Source organism: Nematolebias whitei, chromosome 11, assembly GCF_014905685.2.
Source record: "Nematolebias whitei isolate Nwh7 chromosome 11, NemWhi1, whole genome shotgun sequence".
NCBI lineage: Eukaryota > Metazoa > Chordata > Actinopteri > Cyprinodontiformes > Rivulidae > Nematolebias > Nematolebias whitei.
Window position 1 is genome coordinate 32,575,972 of NC_056508.1, and position 22,004 is coordinate 32,597,975.

General features: G+C 39.7%; 2 protein-coding genes across 2 annotated transcripts; both read left to right on the top strand.

The window, feature by feature from the left end:
* The first annotated feature begins 3,669 nt into the window (after positions 1-3,669).
* On the top strand, positions 3,670-7,701 carry mmp9 (matrix metallopeptidase 9). Its single transcript, XM_037684204.1, has 13 exons — positions 3,670-3,807; positions 4,055-4,293; positions 4,399-4,547; positions 4,661-4,789; positions 4,870-5,043; positions 5,148-5,321; positions 5,435-5,608; positions 5,699-5,854; positions 5,938-6,133; positions 6,230-6,369; positions 6,454-6,604; positions 6,725-6,828; positions 7,503-7,701. The coding sequence occupies exons 1-13, from the start codon at positions 3,670-3,672 to the stop codon at positions 7,625-7,627; spliced, it is 2,049 nt and encodes a 682-aa protein (XP_037540132.1). The 3' UTR covers positions 7,628-7,701.
* Positions 7,702-12,718: 5,017 nt separating this feature from the next.
* On the top strand, positions 12,719-21,395 carry znf335 (zinc finger protein 335). Its single transcript, XM_037684206.1, has 26 exons — positions 12,719-12,945; positions 13,027-13,303; positions 13,410-13,487; positions 13,588-14,718; positions 14,795-14,959; positions 15,053-15,217; positions 15,296-15,554; positions 15,643-15,820; positions 16,375-16,487; positions 16,569-16,587; positions 17,082-17,198; positions 17,313-17,389; positions 17,546-17,706; positions 17,805-18,025; positions 18,111-18,210; positions 18,301-18,389; positions 18,469-18,716; positions 18,811-18,925; positions 19,012-19,209; positions 19,375-19,517; positions 19,607-19,746; positions 19,888-19,985; positions 20,618-20,704; positions 20,907-20,990; positions 21,078-21,119; positions 21,205-21,395. Exons 1-26 carry the CDS (start codon positions 12,733-12,735, stop codon positions 21,310-21,312), a joined length of 4,626 nt encoding a protein of 1,541 aa, XP_037540134.1. The 5' UTR covers positions 12,719-12,732; the 3' UTR covers positions 21,313-21,395.
* The last annotated feature ends 609 nt before the right edge of the window (positions 21,396-22,004 follow it).

Consider the following 22,004-nt stretch of genomic DNA (forward strand, 5'->3'; position numbering starts at 1 on the left):
ATTTCTTACAAACTACTCATTTGCTGAATTACGTGCTACTTCCGAGTCACATCTACTGTGTGTGTGTGTGTGTGTGTGTGTGTGTGTCGGGGGGGGGTTGAGGGGGGAGTGCGTGCGTGTGTGTGCCAAAGTGTTTGCCACATCAACCACACCTTCTGCTTTAAGCTGTATACACACACACACACACGACATAACATCATACCTCCTCACTGAAAGATGTAAGACTTCCAAAGAAGGTAACAGGAAGAAGTAAAAGGCAGAAAATGTGCTATTAATTATTTACAAAACAGCCTAAAATTTGGTTGTTCTATCTATGTTTATGTGCACTTGTTTAGTTGTCTGAATGTATTTTTCTACATATTTTTTTGCCAATCCACTTCTGCATACTTTGCAGTATTTTAACCATTCACATGGTAAAACGTTCAGCTCCTCCATGAATGGGCTGCATTTATATTTGAGTCTTATAACTTTTGATCCTTTTCTTAATATTGAAGTTTATTTACAAATATTTCCCCATAGAAATATTCCTGATGCAATTCTTTCAAAAGCATTGATCGTTTTAAAATCTGCCTCTGCAACTTAGTTTTGTTTTTGTCTTCAGATAAGTTTACCTTTTTGCTGCTGTTCTGATAGTTTAAGCCAACCTTTTGACATTTTTTTTTTTTTACCTTAGCTAGTTTTGCTACTATTTTGGTTTTAGCTAGCCTTTTGCTACTTTTAACTTGTTGATGCATTTTGGTACATTAAGCTTTTAGCTAGTGTTTTGATATTTTTTTCCCCTTTTTTCTAGTATTTTGCTACTTTAACATTTTAATTGTTGTTTTATTACATTTGGCATTTAGTTAGCCTTTTGTTATCTTTAGCTTTTAACTTGTTGTTTGCTACTTTTTGCTTTTAGATATAATTTAGCTTATTTTACCTTTAACAGTTAGTTTCCCCTTTTTAAGAAAATTCCTGCGGCCATCCAGAACTCGGCATTCAAACTGTATTTTCTTCTAAAATGTAATTTTTCTAGTAGATCGTGATTAAACGAGCGTTACTGTTTTCTGCTCTACATGGAATTTGCTGATTCAATCAAGATTTTTTTTTTTCTGCAGGTAAAAAATGCTAAAGAATTAATTTTAATAAGTGTGTTTCATTGTAAGAGATGTTCATTTGAAATAAAAGCCCTGATCAACAACTTTCATCATCCATGTGGGATCCCAGCGAGTCGTGACATGATGTCTAACGTCTGGCCACCATGATTCCAGCATATCCTCCAAAAATCTTCTACTGCATAAGATTACGCACGATGTTCTTTTTAATTAGATAGTTGTGTTTTTTGTGCGTTTACTGTTGTGAAACAAGATTGCATGTGAGAAACTAAACATTTTGTTGTCTCTGAAAGCAGAACAGAATTAGTGTAACAGTTGTTACAAAATAAGACATAAAAGTCACCGTATTAGAATGTGTCACTTCCTCATGGAGTTATTGGAGATGTTGCTTCATCAAATATTGTGATAACGGAGCAGGTGTTTCCCGTAATTTGTTCAAACCTGCAGCAATCGCGCATGCAAAAACTTTGCCTAATCTCTTTTGTAATTTATCACACAGAATAAAAACATTTAAGATGTGAATATTTTCAGATTTTTATCACAATAAGTAAAACAACAGAACAGCTTTAATTCTTTTTGACTCTACCTTATTGTTGACCATCTCCGCTTTAGGATGCAGTTTTGGATAAAAACGGAAGGAAACTTCTATTTCTGGACAACAAACTAGAATAAAATTTCTTGTTAAATATACATGGCCACTTTGAGAATGAAAATAACAGAAGCGTCTGGCTCGGTCCCATGACGAGCATGCTTCATAATAAACGAACTCGTGAACAGATGAGCAATTTCCATAAAATTCAGAAGGACAACAAAAGCACATTAAGCTTCTCAGTGTGATGTTTATTCTCCGAGATTAATTTCAGTTTTCAATTCAGTTTATTTATATAGCGCCGAGTCACAACAGAAGTCATCTCAAGACACTGAACAGAAACATTCATATATAAAAATAACAATTTAACATTATTTATCTGAGGAGCAGACTGTTTTGAGTCAATTGTCCGACTAAGGTGGATAATAAGGATTTTGCCTGTGAATGTGAATATGAATATGCATGTTAGCAAAATATCTCACACAATTCTGAAGAAATATTAATCACACTTTCAGTAAATAATCATTAGATGTCCAAGGTTCTTTATTGTCATTCGTATCACATGTGTTCCATGAGGTGGAACGAAATGGTGTACTCAAGGTCCCAGTTACACCCAAAAACAGCAAAAATGTAAAGTATAAAAAGAAACAGTATACAAGGATCCAAGATATACACTAAGCTATACTCTAAACAAATGCTAAACAATGCACTAAACGATACACTAAAAGATCTAAGATATACTCAAAGCACTGATAATGTAAAATAATACAGTATATTAAACAGCAGCCCGGACATGAGTCTGTATTGAGCAGATGGGTATGAATGAACACAGCAGCATAAAGGCATGACATCAGCAGCATAAGTCACATATACAATAAGTGACATTAGTTTTTTTTTTTCCTTACAGTGATTTTCCTGGTTAGAGATTCATGAGTCAAACAGCTTCAGGGTAAAATCTGTTCCTCAGTCTAGTGGTTCTACTCTTAATGTGCCGCAGCTTTCTGCCTGAGGGGAGCGGGGCAAAAAGTGTATGTGCTGGGTGAGTGGGGTCCTTCGTGTAGTAGGTGGCCCTCTTCCTGCGTCTGGAGGTGTACATGTATATCTACAACTGGTTTTGTTTTTGGATATAGCACTTTTTAAGGAGGCCACCACAGCAAAATAATTTTAGAAAATACAACATTTATTATATTTCAGTCAGTTTTACCTTTATTGAGCTAAAATTCATTGTGGTAGTAAGTAGCAGGGAGTCATTCACAACTTATACGCCAAGGAAAACTCTTTGCATGACATTCCTGCTTAAAACTTTAATATTACCTGCCGGACAAAACAACTACAATTACACTTTTCAACACAAGATAATTTTAGTCTAAAACTTTTCTAGATTCATCACTTCAAGGAATGCTGGGCTTTTTTTTCAGATTAGGAAAATAACAGGTTGCATAGTCTTCATAAATTTCTAACACATTATATATTATTTTATGGGAATTATAACAATACTTTTAAGAGATTTAATACATTTTGTAAGTTGATATATGTGCTTTTAGGTAAATCAAGCAAGCATCATAAATTGTTGAACGGTTTTGCTCTCCCACACATAGCTTAAATAAAATCCAAAAGAAAATCAGTGATGTAACTACCTAATTTCTTTTTAGGTGAAGATGTACATGAATGTTTTGGAAAGTCCCGTGTTTGTTCACTCCATCATGCTCGTCAAGCTAGAAGTAGGAGGACTGAGGTTTCTGTAGGCGGGAACAAGGTTAGGTGACTAAGACTGTACTCTGTATAAATAAGGGTCTACAGTCCTATCCAGAAACACAACACATGGAGACAAGAACAAGAGCTGCCATCCAAAACAGACACCACTGGAGCAGAACATTGCTGATCTTCAAAATAATCTTCTTATTTTTCCCCTTTCTCTGAGGTTTTGCACACCCTCTGTTTCTTTTAGCCTTTTTATATTTTTGCTAGTCGACTGTAGATCTCATCATGAGGTGCTGCACTTTAGTAGTGTGTTTGCTGTTGGGAATAAGCGTGCAGAACGGATGGAGCCTTCCCCTCAAGTCAGTCTTTGTCACCTTCCCAGGAGACATCATCAGAAACATGACTGATATGGAGCTGGCAGAGGTAAGTAGCAGATGGCTTGTTTTGTCTCAGTGGTTTCAGACTCCCCAAACAAGGGGCAATAAAGCTGCACAGAAAACTCATTATTTTTAACAATGATTTATGTCACAGTGTTAATGAAGATATATATATATATATATATATATATATATTCTAAACCGGAGCCACGGAAGATTGTAGAAGAAAACTTTTTCAAAGTGATAGAATGTGTTGATTTTTCTACACTGACATGATTTGTTGTATTCTCCAGAGTTATCTAAAGAAGTTTGGCTACATGAACACAGTTCAGCGCAGTGGCTTCCAGTCCATAACATCCACAGACAAGGCCCTGAAAAGGTTGCAGAGACAGTTGGGTCTGGAGGAGACCGGTCAGCTGAACAAGCAGACGCTGGACGCCATGAAACAACCCCGCTGTGGCGTTCCTGATGTCGCCAACTATAAAACCTTTTCTGGAGACCTCAAATGGGACCACAATGACATAACTTACAGGTAAGTGGAAAGAAAAAGGTTCAGCTGACAATAACAAAACACTAATCAGAATCAAACCCTGCAGCATGGAAATTATCGCCACATCTAAAATTTCTGTCTCCTCAGGATCATGAACTATTCTCCAGACATGGACAGCTCTCTGATTGATGACGCCTTTGCAAGAGCCTTCAAGGTGTGGAGCGACGTGACCCCTCTGACCTTTACTCGCCTCTTCCAAGACACAGCTGACATCATGATATTGTTTGGAAAAGCTGGTATGTTCTGCACAATATGTGCAGGGTTTTATTTTGTTTTCTCACAAATCAACAGCAGATTAATGTTGGCTGCTTAAATCAGATCCTGATGAATGAATGAATGTTCTGTTTAGAACATGGGGATCTAAGCCCGTTTGATGGTAAAGATGGACTTCTGGCTCACGCCTATGCTCCTGGTGAGGGGCTACAGGGAGATGCCCACTTTGATGATGATGAGCTCTGGACTCTGGGAAAAGGACCAGGTAATCTTACATGTAAAATGTCGACTCCCTCTAGTGTTCACTGAAGAGACTTACCATAAAATACAAAATTCTCTCGTCAGCTGTGAAGACTCGTTATGGGAATGCTGATGGTGCCATGTGTCACTTCCCCTTCAACTTTGATGGCAAATCTTACACCTCCTGCACGACTGAGGGCCGTACAGACAACCTGCCGTGGTGCTCAACTACATCTGATTACGACAGGGACAAGAAATTTGGCTTCTGCCCAAGTGAACGTAAGCCTGACAGTTTATTTTTAATTGCACACTGCAGGATTTTATTAGCTAATGGAACAAAACTGGAACTCACCCACCCCTGCTTTTGACTGTCCCTCCAACAGTTCTGTACACATTCGGAGGAAATGCTGATGAAGCTAAGTGCGTTTTCCCCTTCACCTTTCTGGGGAAGGAGTATGACAGCTGCACCACAGACGGCCGCAATGACGGCTACCGCTGGTGCGCCACCACAAGCAACTTTGACACGGACAAGAAATATGGATTCTGTCCCAGCCGTGGTGAGCCGTAATAAAAATAAAATAAAAAAACACAATGCTTATAAACTCTGAGGAGTCCCACCGCAATGGCTTGTTACTTTAATTAACTGCTGGTGTTGTGTCTCTGTTTGCAGACACGGCTGTAATTGGAGGAAATTCTGAGGGAGAGCCCTGCCATTTTCCTTTTGTGTTTCTGGAAAAAGAGTATAACTCTTGTACAAGTGAGGGGAGAGGAGATAGAAGGCTGTGGTGCAGTACCACCAGGAACTATGATGAAGACAAGAAATGGGGCCTCTGTCCTGATCAAGGTGAGGAAAAGAAATCAGAGATGGACAAAGAACAGCAATCAAATGTGTATTTTATGACACACTTATATTGTTTTATCTTCAATGTTCCAGGTTATAGCCTGTTTCTAGTGGCAGCCCATGAGTTTGGACATACCCTTGGCTTAGATCACTCCAGCATCAGTGATGCTCTCATGTACCCCATGTACTCCTACAGGGAAAACTTCTCTCTGCATCCAGATGACATTGAAGGCATTCAGTATCTCTATGGTGAGGTCATGACAGGTTCATGCTGAATTAAAACAAATGACACGGCATACTTTTCTCAACTTTTACTGTATTTATTTTTTCAGGAAGTCAAACAGGCCCTAAACCCACTGATCCTGAACCCGAAACCCCTACCACCAATCCTTACCCAGACCCCACAGATGAACCTGAACCCACTCCTACCACCCCATCCCCTGTGGATCCAAACAAAGATGTGTGTAAGACGTTCAAATTCGACACCATCACTGTGATCGAGGGAGAGCTACACTTCTTCAATGATGGGTGAGCAAGTTATTCCTTCTACTCTGCATTATCCTTGTTTTGGTATTAAGGAAATTAAATCTTGCTGATGTGTTAATTTTACATGTCGATCAACAGACATTTCTGGAAGGTACCCAGCCGCAGTGATGCAGGACACAAGGGACCCCTGTCTATTTCTGAGAGATGGCCAGCTCTGCCAGCCGTCATTGACTCTGCCTTTGAGGATGTTCCATCCAAGAAAATATACTTCTTCTCAGGTAACAAGACTCATATCTGTGTTTTTTGGACCTGGAACAAATTTTCCAGAGGTCTTAATGGCTGGTTTGGTTTCATTTCCACAGGAACAAGATTCTGGGTGTACACAGGAAAAAGTGTTCTGGGTCCACGCAGCATTGAGAAGCTTGGTCTGCCCAGCAGCGTTCAGAAAGTTGAGGGAGCGCTGCATAGGGGGAAGGGCAAAGTTCTGCTTTTCAATGGAGAAAACTTCTGGAGGCGAGTAGAAGTGTAGCGCCGTTTATCGTCAACAGGCAACAATGAGCCTAAAGCCACAATTTTTTTTGAAACTACATGTTTTGTCTTTGCTAAATATATTTTGTTTTCTGACCTACACAGGTTGGATGTCAAAACCCAAACGACTGATAGAGGTTACCCCAAATATACCGACATTGTGTTTGGTGGTGTCCCCAATGATGCTCATGACGTTTTCCAGTACAAAGGTAAATACAGACATACCTTAAACTTGAAGTAACACATAGCTAAAGGCCAAAAAAAGAAAATTATATATATAAGCTAAAAAGAGTAAATTTGTTACAAGTAATAAAATGCTAGCTGAAAGATGAAAGTAACAAAGGCTAACTAAATGTAAAAACACTTACTAAAAACTAAAAGTAGCATAACGCTAGTTAAAATTTTCAAAGTAGCAGAATGTTAGGTAAAAGCTAAGTGTATTTTAAGTGTGTAGCTAAGTGTAGTTTATTGCTACAAGTTGTAAAACAGTGTCTATAAAGTAAAAGTAGCAAACAAAGACAAGAATAAAACAAATCCGCTGAAGCAGATTGCAAAGAAAATTATGTTTTTTGAGAGAATTAAAGATATTTAATGATTTTATTTTGGGAAAATATTTGTAAATAAGGTTAAATATTTTAAAAAGTATAAAAATGCTTGAAAAAACAAAGCCATAGCACTCAACTCCGGACATTTTTAAGGATGAATGGCTAAAACAGCAAAAAGTTTGACGGTGGTTAGATTGCAAAAAAAAAAACACGTGAAAACAAATATGTGAACAAGTGCTGAATCAGCTTTCAATGAATAAAATCAAAGAATAAAAGAAAGACATGTCAGGATTTCGTTCTTTTTGTGTTGGTTACTTAATTTCATGTTTCTCTTGTAGGTCACATTTACTTCTGCAGAGATAGTTTCTACTGGAGAATGAACTCCCGGAAGCAGGTGGACCGCGTTGGCTACGTGAAATACGACCTCCTGAGATGCCCAGAGAACTCAGGCATTCATTACTGAGGCGTTGGCACAGATCGAGCTAACAAACTGTCTGTGATGTTTTGACAGCAACTTCTCTCTGCATGCATGTGTGGACAGAAAGTGGATGCAGTTTTTGCGTAGCGTGCTCGTTGTACGATGTCTGTGCTTTCTGGAATGTGAATGATTGGCCTCTGTTGAAGTTGGCTGATTATAATTATACATACAGTATTGGCCTACATGTGCATCAAAGGTCCAGGACTGGAAAGCAAATGCACCATTTTTGGCACTGCTCAGCCCTGATAATTAGTAAACCCATGACTGTGGGGACCTTAAATTTAGGACCACAGCTATAATTTAAATACATGTGGTCTGGATTAATCTCCAGATTTGCAGATTAAATTCTTCGTCTGACAGGTTCAGACTCTTGACAGTATTGGAATATTTTGGTATTTATAGCTATCTAATGTTAATATTATTTTTGTGCCTGAGGCTTATTTGTTTTGTGTGATTATATGTGTCTTTCTGAAAATGGCTCAACAGCCAAATACTTGCACTGGAAGATATTCCATGTCTCCTTCTATGAAATTATTTATGAAGCTTAAGCTTTTGTAATAAAGTTTTAACTTTCAATGCAATAAAATATTTTGTGAGAACATTTTCTACTGTCAGCACTCAGTCATTTATCAAAACTAAACAAAACATTGAAAATTTACATTTATTCATCCACAAAAGGAGAATTTGAAAGTAAAACAAAACAAGTAATTGTAGTAACATCAAACAAAGGCATTCCTATTAAATGATTTCCATACAAAATATAAAAATAAGCATTAAACCGTTATCCTGAACTAAATCAAATGGTGCACTTTCAAAGAGTTTACTCCAGTAGTTTTCCAGATATATTATTGTGGAATTCTGAAATGCAGGTATGTGGTGAATGAAAAATAAAGCACTTTTATCCGCATACATTTGTACTTTACTCAACAAATCTGAGAGTAAATACCAAAAACTTTTAAACTTCTCAATCCCAATCAGCTCTTCTGGGGACATCCAGCTCATTTTCAGTCAAGTGACAAACACGTAGCAACCTTTCATTAATTTTGCTTACAGGTATTTTTTGCTGAAGGACACATTAAACGGTGATGCGCGAAAACAAACTGTACAAATTTTGTTTCTTTCTTTGATGTTTTTGTGACACTGCAATGAGTACCTAAAATATGCACTTAATATTTTGGAATCACTGGAAATGATTCAACATTTAAGGACAACAGAAATAAAGCTATCAATTTTGCTTTTTTAATGCAAATAAAGTATCACTTTATAATTTAGACAGTTGTCTACAGGTAATTTTATTCAACGCTGCCATTGTATAATAGGGGAGTGATGGCGCACAGGTTAGAGAAGTGGGCCTGTGATCGTAAGGTTGCCGGTTCGACTCCCCAGACTGACAACAACAATATGTGGGTGGGAAAGGTGAAGCGCCCACACATCTCCACCTTGGGCCCCCGAGCAAGCCCCCTAACCCCACCATCCACTCTCCCGGGCACCTGATGGCAGCCCCCTGCTCCACACAGAGCGCTGTGGTAGCTCTATTGCATCAGGAAAGGCATCCGGTGTAAAAACAAATACCAAGTCCTCATGCGAGTTAGTTCATTGTAGTGACCCTTGAGGAAGGGAGCAGCCAAAAATAAAAAAAAAAGCCATTGCATGATAGTTGGGAATTGTGGCTGTTTGGTAAATTGCTCAGCTTCAGTCAACCAAACTGACAAGTTTATATGAACTAAAGTTAAATAGACTTTATACATACAGGCCTCGAAATCTATGTGAGAAGCCCAGACAAATGATTTTTAGAAAAATACAAAAAAATAAAGTAAACATATGCAGATTGATCTCTGGCTGGGCACTTGTTGATGTTTTACATTAATTCATGTTAGTCATGAATCTAGTTAGTTTTAGGTATGTTGTTTCAGTTGTGGTTTACCGTACCGGTAGTTCTAATTGAGTCCCGTCTCCGATTGATACAGAGCCAGCATTGTTCACCAACAGATGGTTCATTTTTGTCCTGACAGACTGAAGCTCCCAAGTCCAGTCATGCATTGCTGGGAACTAATTACCAGAACAGAAATCCATATCGCATTGTTAATGAAAATGCTCATTTTCTGCATTCAATGCCACAAGAGGGTTTCAAACAGAAATGATAAATGTCATTTAAACAAGGACAGAATGTAATTATTCCTCCAAACACAGCTGGCTCCAGGCAGAATCACTTATGAACCCGAAGCTTGTTGTTCTCCTGTGGTTTGACATGTTCTCCAGAGTTTGCCATGTGAATTTAGAGATTGTGAATGTAGAAAAAAAACACAGAATAAAGGTAAAACACCTGGAAAGTTTAAAGCAGAGAGTAAAGATTTGAGCTATTCTTGGAAATAAATAATTCATTATCGTTTAATAAATATGAACTTTTGTCCAAGTTTTTAAAATTATGACAACATATTTCTTAAAATCATGCTGAAGATTTATTGTTTTGATAGCTAGATTTGAGATTATTTATATTTTAAATTGTAAATATTGTTTTTTTTCCCCATTTGATATTCTAAGATTTTTCCAAGCTATGAATTATACTTTCACAAAAAAACAACACTTTTTCTGTTAACTGAATCAAAACGACATAAATGATGACAGATTAAATTTCTAATTGAATAGAGCTAAATCAACCACAAACTGATGAAATATCTCAAGAATATTAAAAAATATATATTTTTTGTTTGCTTTGTTTGCTAAAACAACAATACCTAAAATAATAGGCAGATATTTTCAGTTGTTAAAAAAATTAATATTAATTTTTATTTCACATTTTCTTCTTCAATTATTTATTTTTCAATAAAACATAATTCAACAAAAATATACAGATACATATACATGTAAAATTAAGTTAATACATAAAAACAATGGGAAATAATAATTACACAACAGCATAATTTTCAGGCCCCTAATTGTAGAAATGCAAGTTGGAATAAAGTATTAAAATATAATATCTATGTGTATTTAAAGTAAATAAATTAAAGACTTGTAATGCCATCCTTGATTACAATATTTCAGAATGACACCCATTTCTTAATAACTACTATCTTTCATCTAATTTCTGTGCATAAATAAAACTTTAAAAACAAATTTATTACATTAGAAACCAGATGAACGTAAGATAATTCCCTTCTTTATAACGGGCATATTATACAACCTGCTTTTGACACAGCTTTTATTTCACTGGATGTTCAGTAATCTGATTCATTTTTAAACCAACTTTATTGAAAAAAATAAAAATAAAAAAGGTCTAACCAGTAACAAGATTGTAACAAAATATATAAAATGTAAATTTCCATATACTACAAAAGAAAAATGCACTGAAGGGATAGTACAAAGAACTCAAATAAAAAACTGATCAAACAATTGCAAAATTATTTATAAAACGTCATACTGCAACAATTAAAATGAGTGTAAATAAACAAAAAATAAAAATAAACAAAGCTTTAACTTAAGTGCAGGTAAGTTTGTTTCTTATTTCTATGTGGTAAAAAAAATGTATGCAGTAAATATTTAATTGCTTGACCCGTCATAAAACTTTAAAATGATACATTTTGTTTAAAAGGTATAACTTTCTGTAGGCCAAACAAAATTTTCCCAATATAATAAAATAAAGTGGATATTTTAAAAAATAAAATAGAAGTAAATGTTATATACTATAGTTCAGATTAAAAACAGAGCCTGAAAAAACAGATCCCAAGATGTAGTCACTTGCAGCATATTACTCCGCATCCTGCGTTATACGTCCACCTCTAAAACAATAGTCCGCCAAATGTAACGTTACAAAATTATCACTTGTATCTACATAAGAAGTAAAATTAGGTAATTACCTATCGAAAATCGCTTTAAAAAAATTATTGTTTAAAAACCAGAAAGCGCTAAAGCAAACAAAAATAATAAACAAGATCCGGTTTATCGGACAGGAAGCGAGGAGAGACTCATGGCGCCCGACTAGAAAGAACCAACAATTATCAGTTCCTTTTTAGTGTCCTATTCGGCTCCTCTACGCTAAAGGATACTACTCTCCCTAAAACTGCACGGTAAGAAAAAAGAGCCGGGAATCTAGTGTCGGAGACGGAAAGTATTTTCATTTTCTTCAGGGAGAGAATTTGGACGGTCTTTCACCACCGAGGCCCACGAGGTCCCCAGGCCAGTAGAGCTTACAGAATGCCTGAGTGGAAAAGAGGCTACTCTGGTAGAGAATGACTAAGCGAAGCAGGCAGGATAAAGGGCAGCTAGGCCTGTTTGAAACGGCTGAACGTTAAGCTCTTTGCTAAACAGACATTGTTCTGCAGGAACTCAGTAGTTTGGATGTCTACTACCTCTGTTTTTATAACCACAAGTGTGCCATTGGGATTAAAGTACAGAATGTTTAGGCTGTAAATCAAACATGCAAAGCAAAAAGGCTACTTAATAAACACGACGCTAATGCTAAGCTAGCTTCACTATCGTCTGCGATGTTCCTAAACAACTTTGTGTTCAAAACAAACGGCGTTTACCATCAAAACAGATTTATGCGATGAACCAAAAACTGACATCTACAAAACGAAACCCCGAACAAAGCATGCTATTCAAACATTTTGCCAATGCTCTTTCATAAACTGACTTGTGCAATTTTGAATGTGCTGCCTGACATTTAAAATTGTGTAAGAGTGGCAAACCTTTTATTTATAAAGTATATATGGTTCTAAATAGAACTAAGCAGATTAAAATGATTCCTATAAATCAATTTTCAATAAAAGAACTGCTGACAGAAATTGTATTAATTAATACCCTACAGGGAAATACTGATATGTTTGTAAGCTTTTAAGTAGCAAAATAACCAAAGGGAAGTTCTTATGTTTAGTTTATCACATAAATCCATTCTAACTTGTAAAGTCTAGATGTTTTTAAAAAGGAATATTTTTTTTACATTTATTTATGACAACCAATAGTTACAAAACGTTTAAATTTATCCACTCGTTAAAACGACCGACTGTCCCAATAGCATTAATCATGATTAAGCTGTCTCTTTTTGAAACTGCATTAATCCTTGAATCTTGTTTTGAGGATAAACCTTTGTTTGAATGAATCTACCGTATATAGGAATGGATTCAGAGGAGAATGAGGTGGAGAGCAGCAGTGATGCTGGCCCATCAGGGATGGAGGAGCCATCAGAAAGTGGGATAGGAGTGGAATCATCAGAGGCCATGTCTGCAGACAGCAGTGATGCTGCTGCCTCTCATTCACAGGCCCCAGAGTCAGACTGTCATGTGGGACAGAGCTCAGAAGGACTTGTGGTAAGTTTTTTAAAACATACGCCTGTGGGAGGGAAACTAAATTGAACTGAGACAAAAAAAATAACAAACTTGCCTGTTCAGGTGTTCATTCCAGAAACCAGCTCTAGTACAGATGTCAGAGTTTCTTCGGTCCATCTTCCTGACTCCTCTTCTGTAGCCCAGTCCACCAGCGTGTCCAGTGTCTCCACAGTGACTCAGTCTCTGCTGGTGTCAGAATCAGCCCAGGTCCTGGTCCACTCCAGCGCTGTGTCTGAAGGAACTATGATGGTTTCTGACTCCACCGCCTCTACTTCATCAGATCTGGGCTCTGCTATCGACAAGATCATAGAATCCACCATCGGTCCTGATATCATGAATGGTATTTTATAATTATATTTCAGTTCCTCACACATTCAGTGGGAAGCTTTGAGTTTTCTGTATTTTGAAAACCTAATTTTTTATGTTGACTGCTGTATTTTAATTAGGTTGCATAGCTGTGACAAGTGCAGAGGACGGAGGGGCAGAAACTACCCAGTATCTGATTTTACAAGGACCTGATGACGGTAAATGAGCTGTTGTTTCTGAGTTATTAATCTATCATTCTACTTCAGATGCTGCCACCACTAATTCTTTGGAATGAAATGGCTTGTTTGTCTGGTGCAGGGGCTCCCATGGTTGCCCAGATGTCATCTTCTGCCCTGTCTAACCGTGTAGCTGTAGAAGCCCTTGCTGAAGGTCCCACATCCACGTGTCTGGACCAGGGAGATCTGCAGGGTAGTCTTGAACCAGACCAGCCTGATGATCAGCCAGGACACTCAGGTTACCCAGAAGACAGCAATAGTCAGCCTGACCAGCCCCAACACTCCCACCCCTCCCAGTACATGGACTGCAGTGCAGATGGCCCAGATCAGACAGAGGAGTCTTCCTCTACCTATTTGGTGTGTTCAGGTGAGGAACCTGACCAGACTCGCTCTCAGCCAGGCTTTCCTGACTACAGTGGGAATAACAGTGACCAGGACCTGCCTGGATATGTAGAGTGCCGTGGTGCCGACTCGGATCCCACCAACCGAAGTCACTGTGTGGTGGAGTGCAGCACCGGCTACCTCGAGTGCGTGATGGATGACCGAGAGCGGCCACACCATTCACGCAGTTACATCGACAGCAGCGCAGACCACCGGACTCAGACAAGTCGGCAGTATGGAGAATGTGTTGCAGCCGCAGATTCTGAGCAGCCGGGCTGTTCTCAGTACCAAGCCAGAAATGATGATGATGATGATGATGAAGACGACGACGATGATGATGAACAGAATCAAGATCCGGATCAGCCACAGCATTCTAAACAGCAACCACAGCACTCCTGCTACACAGAGAACAGCAATGGCCCTGAGGGCTCTCTGTATCATGACGACAGCTCCTCATCGGACCACCCGCTGGCAGACACGGCTGGTTCCGTCCGACTTCCTGAGGCTCTGGAATGCAGCGAGAGTCAACCTGGGCTCTACATCAGTAGCAGTGGCACATACGCCTCTAATACAGAACCTGAACCTCCCCACCAAAGCTCCCCCTGCCAAGAGGAGCCCCAAGGTTCTCAGGATGAAGCCGGCCGGTCCAGGGACGTGGAAGCATCAACTGTGGCAGAGGGCTCTGGAGACCACCAGCCTAACCTGGCTGAGTTGGAGGAGATGATGGAGGTGGTGATCATCCAGCAGTTCAAGTGTAAGATGTGCCCGTACAAGAGCGCATCCAAAGACACGCTCATTAACCACATGCGGGACAAACACTTTAAAGCTGCTGGTAAGGTTGCTGACTTGACTCAACAATGGAATGTGTGTCGCTGCTCTGACTTACAGTAAGCTCTTTATTTTTTCAGGAGAAATGCCAAAGAAGCGTAAACGTGGCCGGCCTCCAAAAAGCGAGACATTAGCTCGTCAAAAGGCAGAGAGAGCAGAGGCAGAAAAGAGGAAGGTAACTGAGGTAAAAGAAGAGGAAGAGGAGGACGATGTTGTGGATGCCGGAGCCATCGATGATCCTGAAGGTCAGTGAGACAGATTTAGGTCTAACACCTAAACAGAGTTTGTCATTCATTCGGTCAAAACCATTTGGTTTAATTTTCACACTGGTTTTCTAGAGGACAGTGACTACAACCCAGTAGATGAGGAAAGCAAAAGAACACCCCCCTCTATTCTCAAGAAACCCACTATTCGCATCTCCTCCTCTTCACCAGGGCGTCCACGAAGAAAAGTTGGTCGTCCGAGGAAGTACTCCGTTTCAGGTGAAGGTCACGGCAGCAAAGGTAGGATTTTGGTTCTGAATAAATTTAAATCTTAAAGTTGTAACGACATCATTCTTTGTCTTGAAATGTTTGTTACAGAAGCAGAAAGCCTCCCCAAACGGCCCAGAGTTGATGTTGAGGCTGGTGTATCTGAAGAGGCTAGCTCTTCTGGTTTAGGCAATGGAGCTGGGCTCAAGACAAATGGAGACACAGCTGAGGCAGCAATAAGCCAGTCGGACTCTGAGAACAAAGATCCTTCATCCCACTCCCAGCCAGAGGAGGAGTTCTTCCCAAGGAAACGGGGCAGGCCATCCAAGCGCTTCCTACGCAAGAAATATAGGAAGTACATAAATCGAAAGTAAGTCTCAATTTATTTACTTTTCCCCAAAAAAGTTTTATAAAATACTTTCACAACACATGGCTTATTTGTGTACGTTATTTTATAGTCGGTACTATAAATCCCTGAAGCCTCTCCTGCGACCTCACAACTGCTGGATCTGTGGTTCTCGGTTCCTCACTCAAGAAGATTTGCGCTTTCATGTGGACTCTCATGAAGGCAACGACCCAGAGCTCTTTAAGTGCCTGCAGTGCAACTATCGCTCCAAGCGCTGGTCCTCACTCAAGGTTAGCGTGAATAAAACAAATCCCAACATCCAGATTAACCTCAGTTCAAACGTAACTCTCCACAGTGCTTTAACAGGGGTTCCCAAACCTTTCCATGCCATGACCCCCAAACAGCATTAGCTTCTGGCCGAGGCCTCCCTCGAAACCCGCAAACAATGCTACAAAATGTAAAGAAACATAAACTTTTAGAATGTTTTGACTTTTATTCACTATTACAGCTGCTGAGCATAAAAATGTTATTAACTAGCATGTTTTAAACACTGTATTTTATTCCCACTGGAAAAAACAACAACTTTTCAATAAACTGTTGACCAGAAGAACAAAACAAAAGACATCTAACCTCTCTCTAAAGTGTGTTTTTCTGGAAATGACAGAAACAGATTGCCCTAGTGGGAAATTTTTATTACCATTATTACTATGTTTTTTATTTTTCCTTTTTGTTAATCTTCTTCTCTCCAGCTTTCTGGGGCGCCCCCTGGCGACCCTCCAGGGGGGCTACAGCCCCCACTTTGAAAAAAACTTCTCTGAACCACTGGAATCTTTTTGTGTTACAGGAGCACATGTTTAATCATGAGGGCACAAAGCCATTTAAATGTGAAGAATGTGATTACTCAAGTGTTTACAAGAAAGACGTCCTGCGACACTCAGCAGTTCACAACAAAGACAAGTAAGTTACTCATAGAACATCAGAAAATATTTTACAGGTTTAATATTATTGTGGCTGATTTTTTTTTTCTCTACCTTACAGGAAAAGAAAAACTGAGTTGGTAAGATTATTTGTCCACATTTTAAAATTATTTTCTAATGTGCTTTTTGCATGATAATGTATTTAGTTAGCCACAACATGAAAACATCACCTGTGAGGAGAGACATAATTAATGCAGAATTACCATTAAATTCAATACTTCAAATGACCAAACATTTCAGACTTCAGTATGCTTGCAGTAAACATAAACATTTGGGGGAACTTGGTGGCTTAGTGGTTAGCACTGTTACCTCACAGCCAGAAGGTCCTGGGCTCAAGCCCCAGTTTGGACCTGGCATATTTCTGGGTGGAGTTTGCATGTTCTTGTGTCTGTGCGGGTTTTCTCCAGGTACTCCAGTTTCCTCCCACAAGCCACAAACTTTTTACAGTTCATCGCATCGTCACAAGATGAACTACTCACTTCACATGTTGTTGGTTTTAAAGTTGTGGCTCATCAACACATGTCTTTGATTCTGCATGCAGAATCGTTTCAGCTGTGACTTCTGATTCCTGCAGGCCCCCAAGGTGTCAGACTTTCCCTGCCCTGTGTGTGGCAAGGTTTACCCCATGCAAAAGAGACTGACGCAGCACATGAAAACCCACAGCGCTGAGAAACCACACATGTGCGATAAGGTCAGGAACACTATTATGCATTTTAATTCATATTAACAACATCGAACCTACATCTCATTAGTCACTGTGAATCTCCTTGAACCTCTTGTAGATGAAACCTTTCTGTCCTTGCAGTGTGGTAAATCCTTCAAGAAGCGGTACACTTTCAAAATGCACTTGTTAACCCACATCCATAGCCTTGGAGAAAACAAGTCAGTACTGAAAGCTTTCCTTTCTCATGCATTAGTTTGTTCTTTTGTCAAAAACATGATTACAACAAGCAGATTAATCAGAACTACCATAATTCTTTTATTTGTCACAATGAGCATTTAATCCCACCAGATGACTTGTTGATGAATGTTTGCTAGGTTCAAGTGCGAGTTTTGCGATTTTACTTGTGAAAACAAGAAGCTGCTTCTCAACCATCAGCTGTCCCACACTAACGACAGACCCTTCAAATGCGACTACTGTAAATATTCCACCTCCAAAGAAGAGTTTCTCGTCTCACATCTAGCCATCAAACACACGGGTTAGTAATTCAGGAAGGACTTCAGAGTTTAAATAAAACTTATGTATTTTTACAACGGCCCCCAACGTTTTTCTTGTTGTTGTGCTGTAACTCTGCAGGGGAGAAGCCTTTTTCCTGCAGTATGTGTCACTTCATGACCAAGCACAGGAAAAATCTGCGTCTTCACGTGCAGTGTCGCCATCCAGAGATATTTGACGAGTGGTCAGTGGCTCACCCTGCAGAGCCGGTGAGAAGACGGCGAAAACCCTTTTTCACCCTGCAGCAGATAGAGGAGCTCAGACAACAACACGATGACACGCAGACTTTGCAGAGCACTATTGTAAGTGTCTTTAAAGCTTTCTAACAATTTTCACTCTGCACTTTATTATGTGCTTTGTTTTTTATGTTTTATCAATGTTCTTCAGGTCACTGTGGATTCAGAGACAATACAAGCCATGCAGGGCATGGAAAATGCTTCATTGTCCCAGGATGCATTGGGAAACACTACCATCATCTATGAACAAGGTTAGGGGAGATTATTCTCAACATACTGTATTATTTGTACTGTGCTTTGTTACCTTACAAACCATTTTTGACTTTTTTTCTTTCTCTCAGCTGAATCTGGTGATTTGTCAGCTCAAAATGCTCTGGACCTGCTGCTGAATATGAGCAACGCTCGTGAGCTCGTTGGAAATTCTCTACAGGTTCATCCCAAACTCTCCAAACATGCAGCTCTGGTATTTATCCTTGCGGTTAGTTGAGTGAACCTATCTTTCTTTACAGGTAGCCGTGCTGAATTCGGATGGAAAACCTGTGGAAAAGGGTCCGATCAGAGCTGTAACTGTGGCACCTTGTCAGGCTCAAAAGATTATGACCGTTCATGTGAATGAGAATGGAGAAACGGTGGCCTACGAGGCCACCACCACGGAAACTGGAGAGATTGCTCACTTTGCTATTGAAGCTTATGAGGACAGTGGGGAGTTTAGTGTAGTGGAGCAGCCTGATGAAGGAAGTCGTAGTCCAGAGTACAGGTAATATAGCACAGACAATTTCACTTGATCTAATTAGAAATATACCTACAAAGAGAACAAATGCATTTGATCACTTTTATGCTTTGTCTTGCAGTAATGGAGAGAGCAGTCCTTCTCAGGCTTTAGAAGTTTCTGGGTCAGAGAGCCTGAAAGGTGGCAAGTACTATCTAAGTTCAGCCCTGGCTGATGGTGTGTTGCAACAAGTGGAGGTCATTTATTCTTCCTGCTTTAAACAAAGTCGTATAAAAGTGTGGCTTTCAGTTTTCCTTATGTCTGACTGTTTGTTTTCTGACAGCTGAGCAGTGAAGCTCCATCCTCTCCTCCTGCAGTGAGCTCCCTCAGCCTCACCACCAAGAGGTTTTCCTGCAGAATCTGCATGGAGTCGTTCCATGGACGCTCCGACATGGAGAACCACAAGAGGGCACACCTGGACCCCAGTACCTTTAAATGCCCTGACTGTGATTATACCTCCAGTTCCTGGCTTGAAGTCAAAGTGTGTCACTCAGCATTTTTTGTATTTTTTGTTATTTTTATCATAATTAAAATAAAATGTACCACCTTAGTCATTTAGATTTTAAATTCCTCTCGCACATGCATTTATGCAGATATGTCACCTCGTTTTTAAGACATTTCTGTCGTTCTGATGCCCTTTCGTCAGGCTCACATGGGGATGCACTCCTACCTGCGTCCTCACAAGTGTCCAAGCTGCAGCTTTGCCTCAAAGAACAAGAAGGACCTGCGCAGACACATGATGACGCACACCAACGAGAAACCATTCGCCTGCGAACTTTGCGGCCAAAGGTTGGAACATGACGGTTTCTTTGTAGGATTTAAACACACAGCAAGATGTGCTGAACAGCTGTTAATGTTTTTGGTGTTTACACCTCCAGGTTTAACCGAAACGGCCACTTGAAGTTTCACATGGAGCGTCTCCACAGTGACGACCATCCTGCTCGGAAAAGCCGTACGACGATGTCTCAGGAAACCATTATCCTCAACAGCGAGGAGGAGACCTTAGCCACCCTGCAGTGTAAGAAACACGACACCACAGTTTGACCTTTAAACACAGAACACGAGTAATGTCAGGTATTAGGATTTAAAATTTGTTTCAAATGGAGACTAGAATGTGTTTATAAATGTGTGATTTATTTATTTTATTTTTGTGCATCAGCCTTACAGGCGCATCAAACGGTGATAACTCCGGAGCGGCTGCAAACCCTGGGACAAGATCACATTATTGTAGCTCAGGAGCAGGCACTGTCAGACCAGGTAACCACATACAGTAGTCCCTCGCTACTTTGCGTTTTGACTTTCACGGACTCACTCTTTCGCTGTTTTTCAAAATAAGAGTGGACATGACACACAACTGGCTGATTGATGGATGAGCCACACGAGCGGCATGGATCGTTTCTTTAAAATTTATTTTAAATGATTTAGCACCTGCTGCACCTTTGTGCAGCCCACAGGTGCAGGGAGAAGCTCCCTCCACAGCCTGTCATGATCTCCTCTCTGCCACCTGCGGCTCTCTGCCACCCACACATTTCTCCTCCAGCTGAAGCAGCTCCGTGAAGGGTTAACCCTTTGCTGTCCTGCTGCACTTCTCTTCTCTACAATTTAAATGTAAATACTGTAATAATGCTGCATGGATTGTTTATTTAAAAGATTACAGTTTTTTATTTTATTTAAATTGTTTATTAGACAGAAGGTGGGAGACTGGGAGTGAAACTGATCCCTACTTCATGGTTTTTCAATTATCGCCGGGGGCGTGGTCCCCTAAACCCCATGATAAATGAGGGACTACCGTACTGGCAATTTGTTGCCTCAGATAGCCTATATTTTGTATTGGGAGTTAAATTGTTTTCTGTGTTATTAATAATCTGATCAATGTGTGCTTGAATCAGGAGGAGAGTTCATACATCCAGCAGATCTCCACATTAGATGGGCAGACGGTTCAGCACTTGATGACAGGAGACAATCAGGTCACTGAGGTAAGACCCCACTTACACATTTATTGGTCTGCAGTGAGATTGAACGCACATAAACAGCTGAAAAGCAAAGTTTGTTGAAAAGGAGGAAATTATATTATTTATCTGATAGGTACCCTAAAGCAAATGATTAAAAACGGCATTAGCACAACACAGCTGTATGTTAACAGCTGCTGTCTCATGTTGGTGACGCTTGTTGTTTCAGGTTCAGTACATCATCTCACAGGATGGAGTGGAGCACCTGATACCTCAAGAATATGTAGTAGTTGCTGACGGTAATCACATTCAGGTAACACGTCTGTATTTTTTCATAAGAAGTCATCATTACTGCTGGAAATGTACGAGTGTGAAAATGTTTTGTCCAACTGTCCTACAGATACCAGATGGACAGATCATCCAGTATGAGCATGAGCAACAGGTGAGGTGAACTTCTCGAAGTGAGCTGGATTATGTTGGATTGTCTGGTTTTGTTTAATCCTGCCTGTCAAATGTTGTGTGTGCAGATCGCTGTAAGTCATGACGGTCAGATCCAGTACGTGCCTGTCAGCTCAGAGCAGATCGTGAACCCTGAAGAGCTGGAGGCAGCTTCACAATCTGCTGTCACAGGTTAGAGCTGAGAGAAAGAGTCACAGATTAATTTATCATTATTACCTTTATGTAAGTTAAGTCACTTAACTTTAACATATGAAGCAATATATGAAGGCACAGAAACTCACGAGATGGACAAGTGTCGCTCTGACACAACAGACAACCCAAAAAAGAACTGGACCTTTTATGCACGTTGTGTTCCTGTTTATTCAGTAGAAACTTTGAAAAATATCAAAGTTAACACAGTTTGACATAAAACAATAGGCTATCATAGTCGGGTACAAAAGCTACATGGAAAATGATATGTACAGTAGTTCCTCACTACTTCGCGGTTCGTTTTTCGCCGACTCGCTCTGTCGCGATTTTTCAAAATAAGATTGGACATGACACAAAGTTGACTGACTGATGGATGAGCCACATGATCGGCATGGAATTTTTATTTAAAATGAAATGTTTTAAATTATTTAGCACACTGCTGCACCTGTGTGCAGCCCACAGCTGCAGGAGAAGCTTCCTCCTGCAGCTCCGCCTTCTCTGTCGATTTCCGTTCTGCAGTGGAGAAGTGGGCGTGGCCGACATCAGATGTGGCAGAGGGAAGGCAGAGAGTTGATTTCATGACCTTCTGTGCTCGTAGAACGTTTAGAGTTTAGAAACATTGTTTGGAATATTGCAAGAGTGTGGGAAGGGTTTAAAATGCCTTAAAAAAAAAAAAAAA